Source organism: Chiloscyllium plagiosum, chromosome 31 (assembly GCF_004010195.1).
Source record: "Chiloscyllium plagiosum isolate BGI_BamShark_2017 chromosome 31, ASM401019v2, whole genome shotgun sequence".
Taxonomy (NCBI): domain Eukaryota; kingdom Metazoa; phylum Chordata; class Chondrichthyes; order Orectolobiformes; family Hemiscylliidae; genus Chiloscyllium; species Chiloscyllium plagiosum.
Genome location: NC_057740.1, coordinates 1,023,141 through 1,049,293, shown reverse-complemented (window position 1 = coordinate 1,049,293; position 26,153 = coordinate 1,023,141). Strand labels below are relative to the sequence as shown.

Sequence of the window (26,153 nt, the reverse complement as noted above, 5' to 3'; positions counted from 1 at the left end):
GTAATCTATATACGAAATATCTTTGAGACTGAACCTTTAATAGTCAATAGTCATCAGGACAATTGACCATGAAAGGTTCAGCCTAAAAGATTTCCTGTATCTGGATTATAAATAACCGCTGGAAAACTGGTGACAACTCACGTTTTCCCAGTTCAGGCCAGGTTTCTCCAAGATCTTTTTAAAATCTGTGCCACCTTCTTAAGTCAACTTTCCACTAAGGCAAAGAACTGGGCTACTCTTGAGATTCAAATCCAGAACCTCAGTCCTGAATTAATTCTGTATTCCTGGATAGACAACATCTATCTTTTATGTTTATGTATTCTGAACACAAAAGCACAAAGTTTGAATGAGACAAGTGTGAAGGGGTTTCGAGTGGAACAGAGGTCGAGTGTCCAAACAATGTAAAATTACGCTCCCAACTGCTTACAACTTTTATTGAATAGGGTTTTGCAACAGAGGTTTTAAACATCAGATGCTCAGCACTCAGCTGAGTAACATTGGTGTTTCATACCAATTAGAATTATTGATCATAATTATAAGAACTGTGAGCCTTCCACAATTAGAATGAAATGGACTGTGGGTGCTATCTCTGCTTTTTCTAATAGGTATTTGATTGCAGTTATTTCCATATTATTTCCACTAAAAGGAACCTTCTAAATTGTCTCAGCCTCATCTCCCCACCAGTGATTTTAATTCTCTGTCCCCAGCTTTGTGAATCTTGTTACTCTAAACTGACTTCAGTGCTTCTTCAGTGAGAAGATGAGGGTAGGGGGAATTGTAAACAGTTTCCATTCCTGTTCCCCTCTTACAATGGTTCTTGGGACTTCAGGATTTTATAAAATAACAAAAGGTCTTTTCCCTGGGCTGGGTGAGTTCAAAACTGGAGGGCATAGATTAAGGTTAGAGAGGTCAAAGATTTAAAAGGGACATAACGGGAATAAGATTACGTTAGATTAGAATAGATTCCCTGCAGTGTGGAAGCAGGCCCTTTGATCTAACAAGTCCACGTCGACCCTCCGAAGAGTAACCCACCCAGACCCATTTCCCTACCCTATGTTTACCCCTGCCTAATGCACCTAACAGTATGGCAATTTAGCATGGCCGATTCACCTGACCGGCACATCTTTGTATTGTGGGAGGAAGTCAGAGCACCCGGAGGAAACCCACGCAGACACAGGGAGAATGTGCAAACTCCATACAGGCAGTCACCCGGGATCGGAATCAAATCTGGGTCCTTGGAACTGTGAGGCAGCAGTGCTAACCACTGAGTCACCATGCCGCCCATTAAGGGGGATCTTTTTCACACACACGGTGGTGCATGCATGGAATGAGCTGCCAGAGGAAGTAGTGGAGGCTGGTACAATTAAATTTAAAAGGATGGGTATATGAATGGGAAGGGATTAGAGGGATCTGATCAACATTGACAAGTTGGACCGAAGAGCCTGTTACCATGCCGTACGTCTCAATGACTATAAAATCTTACAGACGCAAAAGTTAACTCAGCCACAAACGTGTTATTTAAGTAAATCTCTTAATATTGTGTTAGAAAATCTCTAAACCTGTCTGCCGTACACAACACCTTGATTGGTTAGCCTGATCTAAATGGTGAGGAACGTGAGAAGGATCGCCTTAGATTGAAGGAGGATATCGAGGGGCTGGTCAGATGGGCTCATCAGTGGTAAATGGAATTCAATCTGAATAAATGTAAGGTGACGTACTTGGGCAGGACCAACTAGGCAAGAAAATACAAGATGAATGGTAGGACCCTGGAAGCAATGAGATCGAAGTGAGTTTGGTGTGCGTGTCCACTGGTTTCTTGGTAGATAAAGTGGTTGAGAAGACATATTAAATAATTACATTTATTAGCTGAGGCAGATAGTGTAAGAGCAGGGAGATTATGCTGAACTCTATAAAGCTTTGGTCATATCGCAGATAGAGTATTGTGTGCAGTTCTGGAATCTGTGTTACAGAAGGGATGTGATCATACTGGAGAGGATGTGGAGGAGATTTACCAGCATCTTATCTGGACTGCAGAGTTTCCAGTTATGAAGAGAGGTTAGACAGACTGTTGGTGTTTTCTTGGAGCAGAGAACATTGAGAGGAGACATGAAATGTATAAACGTATGAGAGGAATCGCTACAGTAGACAGGTAAAAAAAAAGACAGGGATCAATGACCAGGGAACATAGATTTTAGCCAGAAGTTTTAGGGGAGATATAGGGAAAAAAAAATTTCGCCCATTGGGTGGTGGGAATTTGGAACTCACTGCCTGCTACAGTGGTGGAGACAAAAGCTCTTATAACATTTAAGAAGTAAGATGTGCACTTGCGATGCCAAGGCTAACAAGGCTATGTGCCAAGTGTTAGAAAATGGGATTAGATTAGTTGTTGGTTTGATTTTGACTGGCTGAAAGACCATTTTCTGTGCTGTAGATCTCTACATGTTGATCCTGGTGAGATTTGTAGGTCCACGTACCAGAATGACTATTTCATGACTTCATATGCTATCTTGACAATGCAGCCTTCAGCTGGTGAACACTTTTGGGTGTATTAAAAGTCCGGGGCTTCAGTACAGCTGAAAACATGGATATTTGAGCAATCTATAGGCATACCAGTTTGCTCTGGGGGAGAAACCCTGTTGGAGCAGAATAAGGGAAGCTGATACTTTGCATCTAACTGTGCTATACGTGCATCCGTGTAGATATTGTGCGTGAAACAACATGTGCCTGGAATATAAATTCCTTTCTCAACCTCGGTGAACCTCAGGTCTAGCAGTGTGACAGCTTTGTAATTAGATGACAGTAGTACCAGCTGATTTGTCTCAAGCTGGTGGTTTTATGTGCTATCTTTGGGATGCACATGAAGGGAAGGGTGGCTCTCCAGGGCACTTGTTGAGATGGGCAACGGACTTTGAATAATTCCATCTTCTATCTTGAAAAAGTGGAAGAGGAAGGAAAATGACATTGATTCTGATTGGTTTGAAAATTGAGGGAAGTTAGCAAATGAAGACTGGCACAGGACAGAGCTTTAGAAAGAGTGCTATGTACTAAGGCCAAGCACACAAGATGCTTGTACTAATCATGTACTAGTTGATATTACTTCTTAACTATGAGTCTGTATCCAGAACACAATGTTGTTCAGCTTCTTAATTGCATTAGCAGACTAGACATCACCCAGCTGTCATTTTTCATATTTTATCTGTAATCTGTTAACAATATTGCACTTAATATGTTAACACTGCTACCTCTGAGGACCTCAGAATCAACATCAAATATATTCCAAACATTGCCAGCAGAGGCTGCCATTTTGTCTGCTGCAAACTGAACAGTTCAGGCCACCCACACAAACAGCAAGTTAGTCTTTCACTCATTAGCCTGCATTAATCTTCTCTCCAAGGACTGGAGGAAAATGCAGTAGCCAGAAACAAAAATGTAATACTTAATGACTTTAACCCAACTGTGTCTGTTGTTCTAATGCCATAAGGCCACCCCTCCTGTGATGTAAAAATTATGGTTTCTCTAACATTCCAGGTCTCTCACAATGCAGTTGAGCTTTTCCTTGAATTGGGGCATTTTGCTACAAGCTGCCTAGTTGTGGACGTCTCTATCATCACACGTGTCTAGTAGATATTCAAGCCATGTATTCAGGCTGGTTTATGTTGTAAACCTAAATACTGTTGGGACAGGGTCTGTCCTTTTATAAGAGCTGTAGTTGTGTACCACATAAGGCACAGCAAGGTTTGATGCATGGTTGTGGTAGTGATCCAGAGAATGTAAAGTTTTAACTCCACAGGTTTTTACTGCAAATGAGAAAGTGACAGTATTCTGCTTTGATATTCTAATGGGTTTTGTCTGATTAGAGAACACTGACTCAGCTTATTGAAAGTTTACATTTCTTTTTGATGTCTGTTCATAGCTCAGAAACACTCTTCCATCTTAGTTTTGAATTGTGCTTTGAATAACTATATTGACAGCATTTGAAATTTTTATGACAATTGCACTTAAATTTAACATGATTTTGACAAAAAGGATTAAAAATTTGTTTTTTTGAACCCACTATAGGTGGAGAAGCAGATCAAATATCTTTTTAGATACCATCTTTCTCAATTGTTGAAATTCATAACTGAATATTTATCGCCAGAATTTATACTTGCCTCCAGAAAGGTGTTAATATTTTTATCTTGTCTCATTTCCTCTACTGAGATAAATTATGTCTTGCTTTGCACAAATTTTACAACTCTCAGCGGATCAAAAAAAATGTTGTCAGCTTCCATGGAATTTCTTCCTTCCAAAAGGACTGAGTCTCTGACAAGTGCATTATGAAACAGTGCATTATGAGTATGCTCATTAGAGAAAGCTTGAGCCCATTTCCAATGCTACCTCTTCACTGTAAGACCTTTGGCACAGTGCCATTGGGTTGAGTTTCAATGTTTGGTTCTGCGGTGTTATGGTGCATATTATATTTGTACCTGGAGATTGAGCAAATTTGGAAGAATATTCATTTTCATGTTTTTAAGTGTGACCTTCCTAGTTCTAGAAAATACATCTTCCAGTCAACTACTCTCATTGTTTTCTGACCTGATGTTGCTTTGGTCTGCAGTAGGTTTTGAGTATTCAGTTATTGTTTGTATCACGCTGCTGGTTATGGTGCGATTTCTGAGAAGCAAGAAAATTATAGGGTGGAATGGAAGAAGATAATTTAGCAAAATAGTCATATGTTGGTGCAAATTTCCAAAAAAAGGTGTGCCCAATCTCTCATGGAATGATCTCAATTCCTGTTTTTAATCAGCAAAATGAATGTCTTTCAGTGAGTGAGAAAATTTATAGCAGCAGTTAAGTAATCTAAGATCCATCAGTGACCCAAACTTGCATTCTGCTGGCCACAAGTGGCCTTGGTACATGTGCTGCCTTTTCAACTGAGAAAATGACTGACTACAACTGATATGCAGCTTCTGCTAATGTGACGGTTGTGGAGTGTTGAAAATTCAAAATAAATTGCTTCCTTTTTTATTTGATTCAATTTTTAAAAAAGTTGTCGATGTCTCACAAATTTGTGGAAATCCGTGTATAGTTATTACAAGTCATTTTCATTCTTCGTGCTATCTGTTGGATTGAGGCTCTAGCCCTGATGTATAATTGTCATCATAACAATCATACAAGAGATACTTTGTAATATTGCTGCTTTGATGTTCATTCCTAAAGACTATAGCTGTCTCTAGTGAATCTCTATGCAGTTGTGAAAATAGTTATGTACCTCGCGAAGAGTGCCCAGTTATGGTAGGCGTTAGAGTAAATGAATTGTCTAGTCACTTTCACAATGTCCTACATTGTAACATGTCTGTAATACTGAGGCACGTAAATCAAAAGGTCCAGCTCCAGTTTTGGCTTTGTTTTGTTACTCTCAGCCAGGGCAGTTATTGTGAATGCTTCAGTTGATTTCTGTGCTAACAATTAACCAGTGATCCTCCTCCTGATCACTACGCAGTGAACCTTGTCAGAATATCTATGTGTCTGGGCTATGTTTGAGTACAGGAGTGTTCTCAGGTGCTGTGCTTTCCTTTGTTAAATACCTTATTAATGTTTCCAGTGTAACAAGAGAATTTGAGAGCGGGAGAACACTAAAAAAATACATAGCGTGTATCAATAGCAGTGTGGTTGTGTTAACTTTCTATGCAGTGAGAACCCTATTTGCTACTTTTTCAAAATTGGAACTATCAAATGTTGCATGACCACCCCAAGTTAAGTTAATTTTGACTGCTGGTCAGCAATTGTTGGCTCAGTAGCTCAGTGAATGGAGAAAGAAGCTCAAGGGCTAAATGGCCTTGCAGTGCTAGGGAACCGGGTTTGATTCTAGCCTGTGTGGAGTTTGCACATTCTTCCCATGTCCAAAGATGTGCAAGTTAGGTGAATTGGCCATTCTAATTAGCCCGAATAGTTCGGGAATGTGTAGGTTAGGTGCATTAGTCAGGGGAAAAGTAGAGTAGTAGAGGAATTGGTCTGGGTGGGTTACTCTTCAGAGGGTGGGTGTGAAAGTTTGGGCCAAATGGCCTGTTTCCACAGTAGGGATTCTATGATCTAAAGTAAAATGGATTTAAACTGGGTCCTTTTTAGTTTAAATGGTTCAGCTTTCACTAGATAAACTAGATAGATATGAGAGACCAATACCTGTGTTTTTCTTATGCTATATAATGTGCTGAATCTTCTGTTTTATGAGTTTGTGCACTGCTTGCAAATAATATTTCACAGATGGACTCGCCAAGTACCAGAGTTTTGATTTGGTCATATTATTCGTTGTTCTGCAATTGCCTGTTTTCCTCTATATCTCTCTCCCTCCTTCCTGAAAAATTACATTATCCACCCCAATACATCCCCCAAATGTAATGATTCATATTGTGAGTTTCTTCTATTTAATTTTGTGGGATTGTGCCATATTTGTCAGCTTTGATATCTAAATCAGCTAAAATGGTTTGCTGTTTCTAGGATAGTTGAAGAGAGAAATATTGATTTGGACTGTTATCATACATTGGGGAGAAAAAGCATTTGATATCATTTCTTTTTGAGCATGTTCTTTCAAAATGTTTCTTGCATTTTTTTTGTCCCTGAAGAGATGCAGTTGTTGGAAAGGAACCAACAATTTTGGAATGTGTGTTTGTGAGGATGAGTGAGTTCTGATCTGTCGGACCCACCCTTCAGATGTATTTTCTTTTTCAAAATTTTCCATTTTTTTTTTCATTTCATCACGTATTTTAACAGATTTAGTCAGAGAGAGAGTGGGAAAACCTAAACAAATGGAAACTTAACAACGTAGAAGTTTAAGATATAACATAAGTAAGGGAGGAGGCCATTTAGCCCTTTAGCTTGTTTCGCCATTCACTGAAATCCTGGAAAATGCAACACGGGGAAGGAAAACAATAACTGGCTTCACACCATTCAGAATTTTAAATGGATGGCTCTAATTCAGCAGTCAGATCTCTAACGCAACCTCTCTTGTGTTTGTTTCCTCAGGGTGATATGAATGTATTTGTCAGGGTACCTGGGCACTTTGTTGCCTTCAGCTACATGACTTTGTACAAAATGACAATGATGGAGGTACTTTAACCTTTCAATACATGCATCAATACAGAACACAGAAAAAGGCCATCCAGTCCAAATGTTCCACTCTGGGCATTTATGCTCCACAAAAACATCTTTACACACCATCAACATATCCTTTTACCCTTTCTTATCTGCTCAGTTGACCTTTCTCTTAAATGCATTCATGTCATTCATTTCAACTACTCCTTGTAGTAGCAAGTTTTATATTTTCATTAAAGTATTTCTCCTAGATTGTATTTGAATTTATTAGTGACTATCTTATATTTAGTTTTTTCTGCAACAAGTAAAACTATCTTTTATATTTAGTTATTTTGTATGCTATGACTTGCCCATGTTAATGAAGTAGGATTAACTCTGTGAAACAACAGTGCTGGGCAAAGTCCTTTCTGAACATTCATCCCAAGAAATTTAAACCAAAATAAATGTTACAAGTCCAAATAGCATTGTACAGATTGGAATTTAAGCTTAGGATGCATCCCACTGTTTGGACACTACTTTATGTAAACTGACCTGCAAGGCTCTCCAATATTGATGGCTTATATTCCCTAGAGTAGGAGACAAGGATTGCACTTGCATCTGCTTTCCTTGCATTTAAAAAAACTCAGCACTTTTCCAAGTAAAAGGAAAGATTCTAAGTATATAACTGCATTAAAAATGTATGAAGTAGTAGAACCATTAAGGGCTAGATCACAATATGAGTTTATGTACATTTTTCCCTGCAAATCAATATTTTAAAAACACTACATCAGTAAGAAACAAAAATGCATCTGCTAGTAGACCTGCATTAAACACTGTCATAAACATTCCAGAATAGATTAAAAAGAGTGATTTTTAAAAATCTTTTAGTTAAAATTATATAATCTGTCTTACACAGATTATATAATTATTTTGTTATGGGTCTTAAATTGGACAGCAGGGGTATATTGGAGAGTTTTATTCCATACTGATCTGATAGTCATAGAGTCATACAGCACAGAAGGGGCCCTGCAGCCCAATGTGTCTGCACAAACCCATCTACACTAATCTCACTTTCCAGCACTTAGCTCATAGCTTTGAATGTTGTGACACTTCAAATACTCACCCATGTACTTTTTATAAGGTTGCAAGGTTTCACCCTCCTAAGCAAAGACTTACAGATTCACAACATCTTCAGGGTGAAAAAGGTTTGCCTCAAATCACCTCTAAACCAAATTTTTATTTGGTGTTGAGGATTTTGAGGATGACGGTATGTAGTATTGTTAGTAGATAGTGTGAAGATTCAGAAGGGTTAAATTCTAACTGACTGGATTCTAAGCAGGATTGAGGTGATGAATGGTTGACCCCTTTTCCTATGTGTATCCCATGATGTGGGTTTTACCTGGCCCAGAAACATGTAATGGGCAACAGGGATATTTGGGAGCAAGCATTGCAGTATTTGGATACATTTGTGAAATTGTCACAAGGTAGTATACTTCACCCAATTACATCTGAAAAACTGAGGTCTTAGTCTCGTTTCATGACTATGAAGGCACAAAAAATTTAGGAATTGGACAAAAACTGACTAAAACTGCTAAGCCATCTCAAATCTTGACAAGTAATGGGTTACTAATTAACAAAATGTTTAGAATTTTGGATCTTGGAGCCAAATATCTGTTGCACCCCGTGATCCAAGGGAATTATTGCTCTGGTGAGGTCATAGATTGAGTCTCTGTTCAAGTTCATTGCATCATTCAGTGGAAGTGTTAGTGTGAAGAGAACATTTTGTTAAATTAAACTTAAGGGGAGGATTGAATTTCTGAATTTTGGGTTTTAATATGAAATCTATCAGCTGCTGTAATTTTAAAGCATAATGCACTTCTGCTGATCATAACCAGGTTCACTGCTTAATGCTCACTTGGGTGTCGTACAGATTATCTAAACAATACTACGTTTTCTGTATGTCAACATACTTGAGTGCTCTTGACAAAGATAAAAGTCTGAATTTCATGAATCTTGAAGTTCTTCAAGCAAATATGTTAGGTAGAAAAGTGCACAAAGTTAACAAGACTGTCACACTCGGCCATGGTACAAATCAAGAGGAATTACGTCAACTATATTAGCCTATTCCAAGTAAAGAAGATTCAACCCCTATCAGCAAATTGAACAGAGAGAATGGTTTTCTTTTAACCCTTTCAAATTCAAATGAGACCATTCTCCTTCACCTTCTCACCTCAACACCTGCATTGGGTTCTTGTGCGCTACCATGCTTCGCTGAAGTATTTTGTCATTTCTCCTGATCTTTGCTTGCCTTGTGTCTCTCTGCTAGGCAAAACCTGGGGTATTGTGCTCTCAGGACCCCAATTCTTCTACCACAGGTTATTGCAAAAAGCAATTCATTTTCAGCTGTGGGATGAGTCGAGACTATGCTTAATATCCCCTTAGGGAGCTGCATGAGAGACAGTGCAATGAGCATAGAATCTTGATTTGCCTGGGTGCAGAACTTGATGGTCTTACTGTAAGCCCACAGCAATATCCAGCCCTTATAAAATGGAAATGTTGTCTGTTCCTCACTCAGAATGCTAAACATTCCCTCTCTGCTGAATTTGATACTGCAGATTGAATCATAGCATCACTGGCATACGTTATTACAGAAATTAATAAACAACAAATATTATTTAATTAAACATCTGAAACATGGTTCAAACTTTGGTAAAAGAGGTAGTTTCGAAGTGGTGGCTTGAAGTGAACAGAGGTGCAGAGGTTTAGGAAAGAATTTCAGAACTTGGAGCTAAGGTAACTAAGGACAATGGATGCACAAGTATTTCAATATTAGTTGTGCTGAAATCCTGACTTTTAACTCACCTCCCTTCCCTTTAACTCTCCTTAGAAAGATCTCCCTGAATCAGCTGATTACCTGTCACTACCTGTCACAGCAGCCAACAGTCAATGACTCTTAACAGACAGGAGTCTTCACGAGCTTATTGCGGACTAATAATCCGGAAGCCCAGCCTGTGGACGAGGATTCAAATTCCACACTAAGATCAGCTAATAAACCTGGAATTCAAAGCTTGTCTCAGTGGTGATCATGAAACTGCCATCAATTGTTATGAAAACTCATCCGGTTCACTGATACTGCACTTACCTTGTCTGGCCAACATGTGACTCCATTCCTGGAGTATTGTGACTGACTCTTAACTGTCCTCAGTAATGACCTAACAAACCATTGAGTTCAAGGGAACTTCGGATGGACAACAACTGCTGGCCATGCCAGTGGTGCCCACATCGACTATCAAGAACAAAGGGAAAAACGTTCTGTTGCATGTGATGAATCATTGAGTAAGCCTTGGATAATTAGTGCCAGTTCTTTCATTCGCACCTGCATTTGTTCGTAACTGATTCGGTAATACCCAGTCACTACTAGGAAGTATAACGTTTTTGAAAGCTTTACAACAAGGATGTAAGGGTTTCTGCAAAGTTTTAGACCCCACTGACAAGCTAATTTCATTCTCAAATGTTATCCTTTTTGTTCATATTTGTGACAGAATTTTATCACATCAATGACAGTGTTAAAAGGTTCATATTCAAACTTAGAGAATTCAATACTTTTTCGAATTATTGTTTCACCTTATCAAAAAAGTCAAATCAATGGTCAAGTTTTTTTTTTGGAGACAGTAACCTGTAACCTCCCCTACCAACTGAAAAGGATTAATACATGGTTAGCACATTGAGCACTGTGAACAATGCAACTAGAGTGCTTTATGTGTGTCAGAAAGTGACAATACTGCAAAGTTCAATGCCCGTGCCACAAAGACTTTATCTATACCATGTCCCAGAGACTTTATCTGTACAGTTGGCTAGAATCAAGGACACACTGGAGTATCATGATTTCAGAAGTATCTATATGTGAAAGGATTGTGAACTTTCATCATGTAAAGGAACAGCATTTGCAATGCTATACCCATGTCATTGCTTTTATTTGAATTTTTTGAGCTTGTGCCTTTGTAGCTGGTGGCTCCAGTCATTGTTATCTCATTTGGAAGTCGCAATTGTTTGGTAACGTCTGATTAGGCCACATGACCACAGCTCACTGTGGTAACACACAACGCTGCTCCGTAAGGTTACGATGGTGGCCATATGCTAAACTAAACCACATGATGGGGCTTCGTGTACTTTATTGCTGGAGGAGTAACACTCATCAAAGTAATATTTCAAAATAATATTTTGAACACTATAAGAGTGACATTTCACAAACACTGCAAGTTCTCTTTAATTAACAGTAGATTAGACACTGATGCACACAGTCTGAGTTTCACTGCCTACAGTAGACTTCTGTTAGCTTTCCTATTACAAATAGGATGTGTACGGTTTTGAAGTAACTGGTATAATATATAAACACTTATTTCCAGGCAGTGCAGTCCAGTTTCTTTGCTGAGGAGGAACGGTAAGCAATGAAGACCTCGCCTTAAGCTATTCAAAGTAAAATCTTTAAACAGTCTCTCCAGTTTTGAGCTACGTAGAATTGACTTGCTGTTCCCAGCCAAGCTGTTCCCACCCATCACATCTGACTCTTTAAAAAAAAAACAAAATTCTGTTTGCATTTTTAAGAATTTATGTAGTACATGACCTCCCTCTTAGAGTTTGCATATTGACAGCAATTTTGAAATGGTTGAAGACGGCTGGGATTTTTTTCCACTGATATTTATTATAAACAAAATATCTCTGATACACCCCCATTCTTTTATGGACAATGAGACCATAAGATATAGGAGCTGAATTAGGCCATTCAGCCTACTGATCATGGCTGATATGATTTTCAACTTTATTCTCTTGCCTTCTCCCCATAGCCCTTCCTCGATCTCCTTACTAACCAAGGTCCTATTTATCTCTGTCTTAAAGACACTCGATGACTTCTCCTCAATCTTCTGTAGCAATGAGTTCCACAGATGAATCACCTTCTGGCTGAAGAAATTCCTCCTCATCTCAGTTCTAAAGGGTCGTCCCTTCACTCTAAGGCTGTACCCTTAGGTTCTTGTCTCTCCCACTAGTGGAAACATCTTCTCAAAGACCTCTTGGTATTCTATAATTTTCTGAGTTTCCTCCTGACCCTTTTAAACTCTATCAAGTAGACACCCAGTGTTCTTAACAAGCTCTTCATTCCTGGGGTCATTGTTGTAAACTTCTCTACCCCCTCCAATGCTGGCACATCCTTCCTCAGATATGGAGCCCCAAACTGCTTACGTTTAGATTACTTACAGTGTGGAAACAGGCCCTTCGGCCCAACCCACCCATACCCCTACATTTACCCCTTACCTAACACTACGGGCAATTTAGCATGGCCAATTCACCTGACCTGCACATCTTTGGACTGTGGGAGGAAACCAGAGCACCTGGAGAAAACCCACGCAGACACGGGGAGAATGTGCAAACTCCACACAGTCAGTCGCCTGAGGCAGGAATTGAACCCGGGTCTCTGGCGCTGTGAGGCAGCAGTGCTAACCACTGTGCCACCATGCTGCCCACATTATTGCAGATGAGAGTGTTAAAATGTATTCTGATGTGAGAACTAGTGCCAGAATGCACACAATACGATGATATTTGACTAATTCAATCTTTATTCACTCTGCATAAAACTGCAGCCACCTATGTAGTATGTTACAAGCTATCTTTAATATGAGAATTTTTTTATACTATACATTGAAGTGGTTAGCAATTAGTCCATCTTTATTCTTGGATTGTTACTTATATTTGTAACTGCAGATTGACTTATTTATTAACCACTTTACCGTTTAAGCTCCCAACAGTAGTTGGAAACATGGAATATATTCGAATGTATTTTCCATTGTAACCAGTTTTCTAGTAAAGGTGCTAGCCAGAAAATTTCAAAAGGTCTTGCACAACCTTAGGTTATCCCAAAGGGTTTTCCAGCCAATTAAGTATTTTTGACTTGTAGTCACTGTTTGAACCCTAAAACAGTAATGAAGCTAAAAACCTAGTAAAATGTTCTATATTAATGTTAATTGAGACTCAGTCTATGACATGGAGATTTTCCCTACTTGAAGCTTTGGGTTGGGACATTTTGCATCAACTGAGAAAACAAAGTGGTTCTTGATTTAATATTTCACCAGAAGAATCTAGTTTTAGAGTATGTACTTAAGTTTCTGAAGTGATACTTCAGTCCATGCCCTCCAGACTGAGATATGAGTGATGAACAGGCCAGCCCTGCCACCTTAAAGGGAATGAATCTTGTAAAGAACAGCTGTTTGTTTGAATGTGAATTGATCATGTCTGTGAACTATTGAATCATCTCAGTCTTAACTGTTTCCAACCCTGGTCTTCCACTAATTAAACAAAAGTACGTGATCAAGATTGGGTAATTCTCACGGGGTGCTTTGACCCTAACGGCCCTGCTTAGTGATTTTGTTTATAGTCTTCCAGGTGAGCAATCTACAACCCTACAGTTTCATATCCTCTCACAGCAAATACTTCTGTAAAAGCTAGTTCATCTTCACAGTGTTGATAAACAGCGGTGTGTATCATAATCATACCTCCAACCAGTATCTGTCAGAATTGCACATCATCTCTATATATAGAAAATGGAATACACCATCACCAGAGACCTGAATTGTGTCACATTCGTTCACAGGCAGTTCTGTTCCCTTCGTTAACATCAGTACCCATGCCAGTTTTGATATAACTGTAGATCCAATCTCCGTCAAGTTTGAAATAATTTGCTTTTGATCTGTAAATAGTTTGCGTTCAATGCCTTGTGTAATACCATACATTTTTATTTCATTTTTGGAATGTGGAGTATTGTTGCCTCCCCCGAGTTCTTCTGAAGTAGCAGCTGAGAGGTCATCTTAGTAAGGATGGCTGGTTTGTTCCTAAAAAACATTAGTGAAGTCAGTCATCCTTTACAACAATTTTGCCAGTTTCATGGTCACTTTTATATTTGTCAATTTTATTTCTAGGTTTCTTTTATATTGAATTTGGTTTCTCAAATTGTTATTGTGGGATGTTAAACCCCTGTTGTCTGAAAAAGCCATCAAAAAATATAACTGCTGCACTACCAGGTGCATTTCCTTTATAGGTATTTATTAAGTTTCCCTGCCACTATAGCAGTCTTACAAATTCTGATAAAGTTTCCTGTGACGTTGAAGACTTCATTCTCTCTACAGTTGGCTCCCTGTCCTGTCTGACTGTGGCTGCTTGGACCACTAATCCATAAATGCCTTATCCCAGTGGCCTTTCATTCTGCACAAACTTGACATCGAACTCGGAACATGGGGGTGGTATAGGGATGTTGTTTATCATAGCTGAATGAGCCAACAGGGAATTTCAACTTGAATTCTGCAAATATTTCATAATTTTTTTTTTTCTTTTTATTGCACTGTAACAGACTAAAAGACTTTGGAACAGAAATAGGCAATTCGGTCGATTGAGTCTGCTACACCAATTCAGTAAGATCTTAAAATCCTCGACTTCACATTCCTGCCTTTTCCTGATAACTGTTGATTCCCTTACTAATTGAAAGTTTGCCTGTGTTAACCTTGAATATTATGGACAAACCAAACCCAACAGCCTTCTGCAGTAATGAATTCCACCAATTCACTAAACATCGGAAATAGAAGCAGGAGTAGGCCATTTGGCCCTTTGAGCATGCTCGTCCATTCAGTATGATCATATCTGATTGTCCCACTCAAAATCCTGTTCCCACTTTCTCCTTATACCCTTTGATCCCTTTAGCCCTAAGAAATATTCTAACACCTTGAAAATATTCATTGTTTGGCCTCAAGTGTTTTGTGTGGCAGAGAATTTTACAGGCTGTCCACTCTCTGGGTGAAGAAATCTGTCTGCCTGAATGGCCTTTCCCATGTCCTCAGACTGTGATCCCTAGTTCTGGGCTCCCCAGTGATTGAAAACATCTTCCTGCATTTATCCTGTCTTGTCCTTTTAGGATTTTATGGGTTTCTGAGAGATTCCCCCAAACCACCCCACCTCATTCTTCTAAACTCCAGTGAATATAGTCCTAGCCGATTCAGTCTCCCTTCACACATTAATCCTGCCATCCCAGGAATCAATCTGGTAAGTCCTTGTTGCATCCCGCCATAGCCAGAACACCCTCCTTCAGGTAAGGGGACCAGAATTGCACATGATGCTCCCAGGTACATTTTTGCCATTTTAAAAATTTAACTAACATTCTGCTCTGTTATTCTTCCTTCCATAGTGTACAACCACATATTTTACAAATTATATTTTGTCTGCCAAGTTTTTACTTGCTTTTGACCTGTCTATAATCCTCTGTGGTCTCTGTCATCCTCACTAACTGCCTTCCTTCCTAATTTTGTGTCATCCATAAACTTGGTGATAGTTTTTTAGCTTTCCTCATCCAAGTGATTAATATAGTAGATAATTGTGATCCTTATGGCACTCCTAGTTATAGATTGCCACCATGCAAATGCTCCCTAATGCCAATTTTCTCTCATATTAGCCAATCCTCTATCCATGCTAATAAAACACCTCCAACACCATGGGCTCATATTTTATTAGTAGGCTAAATAGCCTTCATTGTGGTACCTTTTCAAGCACCTTATTGGAATCTAAATATATTGTTTTTTTAAGCTATCCTGCTTGTTACCTTTATTTATCCTTCTTGTTGTCTCTTCAAAGAATCTGAATAAATTTGTCAGGCGCTATTTCTCTTTTGTGAAGCTATGCTGACTCTGCTTGATTATACAGCATATTTCTAAATGTTGTGCTGTTGCATTCTTTATAATTGACTTTATTTTTTGACCCCTTCCCTTTTTAATAAGGATATTCCATTGGCAGTTTTCCAATCCACCAGGATTATTCCAAAATATGAGGATTCATGGGCGATTACTACCAGTACATTCACTGTCTTCTTTTGAGCTCTTAGAATGCAACCCGTCAGGGGTGGGTGACTTGTCGGCCATTGTTCCTTCATTTTTTCTCTAGAGATAGTTACTGTACTTATTTTCTGACTGCCTTTGTCCCTTGCTTATTTAGTACTTTTGGAATGCTCCTAGTGTTTTTTACTATGAAGACTCATGCAAATTATTTCCTCAACTCCTCTGCCATTGCCCCTTTTATATTTCTCTAGCTTCACTGTCTAAGGGGCCTATGTTCACTTTGGCCTAAAAGAAGGTCTTGCTGTCCACTTTAATATTACTTGTACATTTACCCTCAATGCTTATTTTCTCCCTCTTTATCATTTTTTGGTCATCTTTTAGTTTTTAAAACTTGCCAAATCCTCTGGTTTACTATTCATCTTTGACACATTTTATATTTTTGTCTTTCAATTTGCTGCTCTCCTGAGCTAACTTAGTTAACCATGGTAAATTAATCCCTTCCTAGAATCCAACTTCCTCTGGAATATATCTTTGTTGTTGGTTATTAACTGTTTATCTTAAATGTCAGCCATTGTTTCATTTGCCACCTTTTTTACTAAACTCCTCTTCCAGTCCATCCCAGCCAACTCAGCCCTCATTCTTATGTAATTTCCATTATTTAGGTTTAGCCAATTATTTCTGACCCAAGATTCTTACTTTCAAACTACATTTTGCTAAGTTAGCATCACTCTTTTCTAGGGGATCTTGTACTCTGAGATCATTTATTAAATCTACATCAGTACCAGATCTAAAGTAGCCTGATCACTGGTTTGATCAATGTCATTAAGAAATTGTTCCAAATGCAAACTATGATTTTTTCCTCTGACTCCTGGCATTGAGGTGGTTGATCAACTATGATCTAGTCAAATGGTACAGCAGGCTTGAGGACTGAATGGCCTAATGCGCCTAGCTTCCTAGTCGAACTGAAACCAACAGTACTATTCAGCTTTATTCAACACAACTATCGCACCTTGCATGCCAACTCAGTTTGGTTAGTATTTAAGTCGGAAAATTAGCACTCAAGCACACAGTCTCATCCAAGACTCCAGTGCGCGTTTCATACTTTTCACATGAAAATTAAGCACATTCTGCACATTTGGCACATTAAGCACATTCTGCATATTTGGTTTTGTATTAAAAGACTAAAGAAGAACGTGGGAAGTTTCTGTGTTCCAGCCTATTAGCCTTTAACTGACACCACTAACGGAAGTTAACTCATCACCACTTTCTCAAGTATAGATAGTGATGGCCTACAACATTCGAATCCCAAGAACATGCACTGTTATTGGAAAAAAAACAGTATGGTGTGCTGTGTGCAAATTGAGTGTTGTATTTGACCATAAAGTAACAGTGACTACATTTCATTGAGACATCCAGAGGTTGTGCAAGAGACTATGCAATTGAAAATTGGCTATTTATTGCAGATCTGTACTATTATTATAGTGTACGTAGCATTGCTTGTTAAATTGTGAAATCAGTCATTTTCCATATGCTGCATTGACTATTTAATTAAATAGAACAGTCTGAAATATGGTTTAGGACTTAAAAATTCATAATAAATTTCTTAGCTTTGATTTTCGTCAGCACTCCCAATGTGACCCTGAAACTGACATTAAAATTCCTAGAGGAGTTCTAACATTCTTCGTTAAACAAATCATAAAACATTGATCTTTTATGGTGGTGGCTCTATGACACTGCAATATTTACTAAATCTGCATTCTTCAAATTTGATTCACTCTAGCATCATAATTGAGTAACTGAACTACCATGCTTGCCTGTGTGATAGGATGGGATAGTAATTCAAGATCATAAGGAAAAACTGTTGTTATGTAGGTGACCTTTAATTTCAAAAGGGAGATGTTCTTCTGAGGCTGCAAACATGGCCAATTTAAACCTTTATCTGGCTCTGCAATTGAAGAACTTGATTTAAGAGTGCAAGTGTGCTTAATTCCTAAACATTTCTAATGGTAAGGTGACTATTCACAGCTGGATGTAGCAGGATTGCAGAGCTTGGATCTCCTTCTTTGTGTATTGCATGCTGCTTTTGATGTTTAGTATTCAGGTATCCTTGTGTTATAACTTCATCTGGGTTGACACTGCATTCTTAAGTTTGCCTGGTGCTGCTCATGGCATACCCTCTTGCACTCTTCATCGAACGAAGGGTGAGGAGGTATATTATGCAGATGTTAAGTCGGCTCGTCTGATCTTTATTATGTAGGAAGTACTTCCTCATTTAAGTTCCAGTTCACAGGTAAAGGTTGAAAATACTGTTCGAAATAATCCTGCTGCCATTAGTCAAATTTGAAGTCAGGACTCAGTACTACCTCCAAAACAATCCTATTTCTGATTGCAGTTTGCTGTTGTGATTATTGCAGATATCATGCTTCAAGAGATACTTTGTTTTCCAGATGATTGAAATCAATAATGAGATAACTAACCAGTGATTTCAAACAGTGGTTGATTCCTCTCCTGGTTGTTGTATAGATGCAACATCCAGTGTGGTGCTGAGAAAGGTCCTTAGCTTAATCCCTGAATAGAGTCACATTCGAAACGTGGAAGAGACACACCCAAAATATTAGATTAGATTAGATTATTTATAGTGTGGAAACAGGCCCTTCGGCCCAACAAGTCCACACCGACCCGCCGAAGCGCAACCCACCCAGACCCATTCCCCTACATTTACCCCTTCACCTAACAGTACGGGCAATTCAGCATGGCCAATTCACCTAACCTGCACATTTTTGGATTGTGGGAGGAAACTGGAGCACCTGGAGGAAACCCACGCAGACACGGGGAGAATGTGCAAACTCCACACAGTCAGTCGCCTGAGGCAGGAATTTAACCCGGGTCTCTGGTGCTGTGAGGCAGCGGTGCTAACCACTGTGCCACCATGCCGCCCACAAATGTTGACTTCTCCACCTCCGATGCTGCCTGGCTTGCTGTGTTCTTCCAGCCTCCTGCCTATTTACTCTAATCCCTGAATAGGGACAGCGTGAGCAAGGACATTCATGTGGTAGGTAGGCTCTGCAAGAGCAAGTAAGCAGCCTTGAGATGCCCTGGTGCAGTCTGAGCTGGATGCCTGTCCTCGCACACAGCAGTATCCTAATGATAGTCACCAGTGCCCTGTAAGTGAATCAGGGATGTGCTGTGATGGCATGGAGAGACTGTTGGATGCCAGCAACCATGGCATACAGTTGATGGCCTAAAGCATTAGTGCCCGGTGTCCTGCAACTGTTCATGATATAAATGATTTGGAAGAGGAGACAGAGTGTAACATATCCAAGTTTGCTGATGACACTAAATTGAATGGATAAGAGATGGATAAGAAAAGACGGGCTTCAATGTGATTCTCCTCTGGCACTAGCCGATGATTAGATCTGTAACTACCAAATAAGCATCTTTGGTGGAAATAAAGTAGAAAAGGCTTGACCAGTTTGATTACTCTGTAAACATTCACAACCTGGTTAGAATGCAGCTGGAAGCTAGTGTTTCACTCATGCCTAGGTAAAAACTGAGGTGTTCTGATTATCTCAGCTTTCTGGGTTTATTAACCTCTCAAAGTTTCTGGAAGCAAGGGCAGGAATAGAAACACTACTCCATTCAGCTTTGTTTTCTTTTTACCTCTGCAATGTCTTGAGAATCACAATACCTACATTTCCCACCCCAGCCAAAACAGCAAATAAGTCTTGCACAAATTGGAAGGGCCTGTGGACGTGGAAATCTGAACATTTCTCTCTAGATCCCTTGGCGTATGAAATTAGTCCAGGTCAGTACCCTGGTTCTGATTAACTTTACAGGAGAACCATCTGTTGTAGAGAATCATTCTCCATTGTACAAACCAGCAATCTCGTATCCCCTGCTCGTGTTCTCCATTCTTTGGGAAAAGAACAATCTCTTGATGTTTAACCTTGTTCTGCCCTTGCATAACTTATTGGAGTGACCACTATCTACCCTCTTCAATTGGCAAACTTCCAATAGCAACAATGTTTTGTAAAAGGCAGGTGGAAAATTAAACATTTTGTTCAGCCAGCAATGAGACTTGGGACTTAACTCCTGTTTTGCACAAACTCTGGTCAGCCTCATTTTGTTCCTTATCATCTGATTTCCTGTGTGTTTATATAACCAGGTTCATTGCTTCAGATTTACCCAGTTTATACATGAATGCAAGTAGAAATTGTTGAGAAAACTGTAGATGTGCAATCTTTCTAAGGGTTCGGTTTCTCTGCAGTACTTTGCAAGGCCACTTTGTGCACAAGGATGGGTACGCAGCTCACACACTGCACCAGGGGTGCAGTGCTTGCTTAGGGCTGCTTGCTTGCTCGCTCTTGTAGCACCTAACTAGATTCTCTCAGCATCTTTGCCTTCCCCTTTTGTGATTTGTCTCCTTGAGCCACAGTTTAAAGGTTCACAGTACTGTTGTCTTTCCTCACCAAGTCAGGTGGCATGACATGTTGTTCAGCGGTCATCAGTCAAAGGGGACTTCTTTCTGTACAGCACATTGCTGCCTCAATCTCATGCTTGCACCAAAAGCCAGCAGCTTATGCAAACACACGACATGTATTGCAAGCAAACGATGTGGTCTGAAAGTCTAAGGGGAGCGATTTTCACTGAAGTTCAGGGAGACACTTGTTCTAGGGGCCCCGGTACAGTAAGTGAAGAGAAGTCCAGGGGTTTGGACATCGTCATTTGGATCCTCTGGGTAAGTAGAATCAACATGTTCTCTTAGTAGAGCATCCTACCATCATATTTGCTCTTTTTGCTCGTTGTGGGCTGTTTTCTCCTCTACTAAGAGAAAAGTAGTGATTCAGTGAGGTGCACGTTGATGGCACAGCTGTTAGTGCTGTGGTAGGTGGGGAGGAAGGTAGTGAGGTGTCCCGAGTGAGAGTATTCAGGCAGTACAAGGGCCATGCAGATTCGTGTGTGTGTGTGTGTGTGTGTGTGTGTGAGAGTGGGTGTGGTGTTTAGGTGGGTGAGAGGAGTGAGGAAATACTTGGCAGGCAATAATGAGAGAGCTAGAGTGTGAGCTTTGGTGGAAGGTAGGTGCAGTAGCAAAAATGGGGTGAGTGGGATGTTGTAGAGAGAGGCATTTAATCTAGCAGTGCGAAGGAGGTCATCAACCTTCCTATATTGCTGGCCATTCCTGTAGATAACTGAGACCACATTAACCAGGGTGGCAGGGTCTGGTATTATGGTCTCATCGGGCAGTTGTGGGGAATAAAGGACACCCCTCCTCTGCCTGAATATTCCCTGTAGATAAGGCGATGTTAGAGGTATGCATATTGAGACAGAAAACTTTAGCTGAACTCACTTTTGTCAAAACAGCAACTGCTAAGGAAACTTACAACTGGAGATTTATGTGCTCTTCTATTGTGCTGACAAGTCAGTCTAAGCTGGGAGAAACTACTTTGTTGCTACAGAGCTTCCAGTTCGGACAATTCTAAGTCACAGCACCTACTGCATCACTTCTCGTATAGTATTTGCATAATTTTTATTTTTGGAAATTGACAGTACTGATTAATTCCCTGAGAGGTGGTTTTCTTCATTCTTTTAATTTACCAGTGTCCTTTCAATTTGGCCCCCACATTTTTGGCTTCCTAACGTACATGCATTTAAATTCTTAATGAAATTTTTGAAAGAAAGGAAAATAATTCTGAATCAAGCCCACTGTGCAGCATACACAGAAGAAAGACCACATGACCAATATGGTTTTCTCATGTTACCACACAAGAAACAGCAACTCACTTGGTTTCCTGCTTTATGGTAATGCCACATTTGTCTGAATCAGATTGTTGAATGGGCAAATGCACACCTACAGCTTAAATGTACTCTGAGTAATTTGTCCCCTCTAATACCACGATAGGCAGCAATCTTTATTACGAAGCATAGTTAATTTGCAAAGCCAAACACTGAATTAAATTTTGCTACTGTTATTTGAAATGAATGAATATCTGATGCAAACTTTGGGTAACTCGTACAGAATTGTAGTGGCCCAGAAGTCCTCACATTTGCTTCCATTTAATGAACTTGCAATGAACTAAAACCCTCTAATATTGTACAGAACCCCAGTCAATCATGCTTCCTTCCCTTGCACTTTTGATTCTAAACACTGTCTCAAACAGTAAAAGAAAATATGACGTTGTAGCCCAGCCTTGACAAGGAAAGGAAAGAATTGCATAGTGTTTGGCATTATTTTGAGCTACACCAAAGCAGTTTGCAGCTTATTTGCTTTTAATACAGTCTTTGTTATGATGGAGGGAAATGTGGCATCCAATTTGTGCGCAGCAATGTTCCACAACTGATTGCTAAGACAGTGGCTGTTTTACTAACATTAGGAGAAGGATAGCTGTTGAGCAGGACATCAGGAAAATCTCTCTGACTGGTTCTCAAGATATTAGTTCAACATCCATTGTTGCTATCTGATATGTGGAAGCAATTACTTTTATTTGAATTCTGTTAACACAGTCCGTTTGGCATCAAGCTATTTTGCCAAGTGACTAATGCAGAGGACGTTGATAACATCCAGTAGGATTGAATGGTGAGAATCGTGTGGAGGTTGGGACTTAATATAATTGTCATGGCATCTTAAAATCTAAGGCTCAGATCAGAATGCATGAAACCTGGATGTTATTAAATGGGTCCTATTTAAATGAAAACTTCCTATGTATCTTCTCTTTTGACCCAACCAATACTGGAAATGTTAGAATTTGACCTCATGATAACTATTATAGGGCATCACTCTCCATGGGAGTCGTACTGGAAGATTGGAGGGAGGTGGATGTTGTTCCTCATTTCAAGAAGGGAAATAGGGAAATCTCTGGCAATTACAGACCAGTCAGTCTTACGTCTGTGGTCAGCAAGGTTTTGGAAAGAATTCTGAGAGATAGGATTTATGGCTATATGGAAAAGCATAGCGTGATTAAAGGCAATCAGCATGGCTTTGTGAGGGGCAGGTCATGCCTCACAAATCTTATTGATTTCCATGAGGAGGTGACGAGACAGGTTGACAAAGATTGAGTAGTGGATATGGTGTACATGGACTTCAGCAAGGCATTTGATAAGGTTCCTCATGGTAGGCTCATTCATAAAGTCAGGAGGTATGAAATACAGGGAGCTTTGGCTGTCTGGATTCAGAATTGGTTGACTGACAGAAGGCAGAGTTGTAGATGGAAAGTAATCTGCCTGGAGGTCAGTGTTGAGTGGAGTCCCGCAGGGCTCTGTTCTTGGGCCTCTGCTACTGTTGGAATATTGCGTGCAATTCTGGTCTCCTTCCTATTGGAAAGATGTTGTGAAACTTGAAAGGGTTCAGAAAAGATTTACAAGGATGTTGCCACGGTTGGAGGATTTGAACTATAGGGAGAGGCTGAACAGGCTGGGGCTGTTTTCCCTGGAGCGTCTGAGCTTAAGGTTAAGGACCTTATAGAGGTTTACAAAATTATGAGGGGCATGGATCGGATAAATAGGCAAAGTCTTTTCTCTGGGGTCGGGGAGTGGTCGGCATGGACGGGTTGGACCGAAGGATCTGTTTCCATGCTGTACATCTCTATGACTCTAGTCACATGACAGCCTCCTGTAACCATGAAGCTACTTTATAACAACTTTTCACAATCATGGGTGACTCAAGAATATGAGAATTACAGAGTAACTTTAACTCCATTGTACTTGTTACCACACTTAATTTGTACGTGTGATTTTAGGCACCCATGTTCAACCACATTTCATTTGTTCAGTGAAACATAGTAGGATTCTCGCACTCAGACTCTATTGTGTAGAGTGATGCAAATAACTGAACTGGAGAAAGGAAAATCAAATGAGGATATGATTGCAGAGTGGGTGGCAAGGTGGCTCAATGGTTAGCACTGCTGCCTCACAGCACCAGGGTCCCAGGTTCAATTCCAGCCTCAGGTGACTGTCTGTGTGGAGTTTGCACATTCTCCCCGTGTCTGCATGGGTTTCCTCCCACAATCCAAAGATGTGCAGGTTAGGTGAATTGGCCGTGCTTAATTTCCCATAGTGTTAGGTGCATCATTCAGGGGGAAATGGGTCTGGATGAGTTACTCTTTGGAAGGTCAGTGTTGACTGGTTGGGCTGAAGGCCTGTTTCCACACTGGAGGAAATCTTAAAAAAATGCAGAATGCAAATTTAAAATCTGTAACCAGCCTCAAATAAGTGATTCCATCACTTTCCATGGTCTGCACACATTGGATCAAAAACCATAATTGGAGTAATATGAGCAAATGGGGTATAAGAAAGGAGAAGTGTGGATTCAACTTGTAGGGCAGAATTAGAGTGGATTACTATTTATAAGAAATCTATGAAGTGTATTGGTTTACCTTCGCTGAATGGTAAGAGGTATTAAAAAGTGCTGTAAAGTGTTTCTTGATCTGGCCATCCCAAAATGTTTAAATAAAAGCAAAGTCCTGTGGAGGCTAGAAAAACTCAATAAGGACTGACAGCATCTGTAGAGAGTGAGAAAGAGTTACTGTTTCATGTTTTATTTGCATCATCTTCAAAGAGGAATCCTATCAGACCTGAGACATTAGCTCTGTTTCTGTTTTCACAGATGCTGCCTGATCTGCTGAGTTTCTCCAACACTTTCTGATTTTATCCTAGGCTTCTCCACAATCTATGAAATTCTTTGAAGTACAGCCACGATTGTATTAAAGAAAACACAGTAAACAATTTGCACACAGCAACGTCCTACAAAGTTGGAGTAAGGTTTCGAGTATCCAGGAATTATATTAACTTGAGTGTCAGAAAGGGCTTGCAGATCTTAATCAATTGGTAGTATAGACTCTGGTTAGCTGACTGACTTCATAAATTGGGCAGGCTATACCAGGTTCGAGGGTAAATTGTACAGCCTGGCTGTAATACCTGAAGGGCTAAATGCAGTTTTATGTACAGTACTAACAGTCAAATGCTCGCAACATGCAGCATAATTTTTAAAAATTAATTGTTCATCGGTCTTTTTATCTAATTTGTAGTTGGTCATGGTTTCCAAACTGGACCCCAAGAGCTCTTGTCAGGTACAGCTCATGGAGGAAGCTCTGCTGATCATGAATCAGCTGTCATGTTGCTGTCTCAGTTGATTTCTCAGCTTTTCACACATGGTTTTGGTTGCTCTGTCTAAGGGCTGCATGTCTCCATCAAGATGTATTAATACTTTCCCTGTGTTTTTTTCTCTTTCCAGTTTGGTAATGAAGAGCAGCAGCTGGAATGGGCAAAAAGGGAGAGTGAAAGAGCAGAACGTGAGAGATTGGAAAGGTTGCGAAGGCAGGAACAAGAGGACCTAGAGCTTGCAATAGCACTCAGCAAAGCAGAAATGTCTAATGTGTAAATAATGCCCTGGTCCACTTAATCAAAGGAATGTGAACTGTCAAAGTGAAAAGCGGAAGAAATGGAAAGGAAAGAGAAAATGAGCAGACACTGGGTATTCTGAATGCACTGGACAGTAACTGGCTCCAACCTCCCCTTCCTCTCCAGGGGACAGTTAAATAATCACTTTGTGGACCAGTGGGATCATTTGCATGGACTCGGTTGGGGGGGCGCAGGAAGTGATATTATTTAAAGAATACTCTTTGTAATTAAAAAGGAGAGAGAACCTGTAATATTCTCAGTCAATCAGCTATTTCAGTTCTTGTGTTTATGCACATGAAAGACTTGAAAGCTTTGTTACCGATGCTAACAAATTTAACTGCGGTATTGAGAGAAGTAAAGCCAAACCCCTGCACCCTCTCTCTCAAAGGAAAAATTACATAATATATATAAACTGCCCAGTTTGTTCTCCTCTTTGTGGTGCAAAATGCCTTGTGGTGTTTCTGCAAATTCTAAATGTACAGTGTTCTGTTTTATGTTTTATAACAACCCACCCATACCTCCCCATCAAACATGCCTTAGTGATACTGCAAGACTGCAGTAAACTAAAACCCTGGACAGGAACCATCCTGTTCAGTACAGCTTATTAACCTGTAAAGACTTGTACATTATGTCAGTTATATTTGTCCAATAGAATGTTGTGTAACTTAAAAATCTATCAGATTTTAACTCATTGCACATTGCTTTTCTTTAATATAATAAATGTGTGAAGACATTCCTGTACAACTGGACAATGCAGCGCGTTCCTGACGTTTCAGTACTTTTTGATTGTAGCACAGTGGAAATATGTGTTCTGTAGCCTCCGATAAGATTGTACAGACTCTT

The 26,153-nt window shown here is 39.8% G+C and overlaps 1 protein-coding gene across 14 annotated transcripts in view; it reads left to right on the top strand.

Annotated features, from left to right (window-relative positions):
* eps15l1a (epidermal growth factor receptor pathway substrate 15-like 1a) overlaps positions 1 to 25,704 on the top strand; it is a 390,058-nt gene extending 364,354 nt beyond the window's left edge. For 10 of the 14 annotated variants that reach the window (XM_043720770.1, XM_043720773.1, XM_043720772.1 and 7 more), the window contains one exon: positions 25,144 to 25,704. In XM_043720770.1, coding sequence (XP_043576705.1) covers positions 25,144 to 25,290 — 147 coding nt within the window. In that variant the 3' untranslated portion in view covers positions 25,291 to 25,704. Of the gene's footprint in view, positions 1 to 14,446; positions 14,508 to 25,143 lie in introns of all 14 variants that reach the window. The other 4 variants (XM_043720776.1, XM_043720774.1, XM_043720777.1 and 1 more) reach the window with 2 other exon arrangements.
* Positions 25,705 to 26,153: the final 449 nt, after the last annotated feature.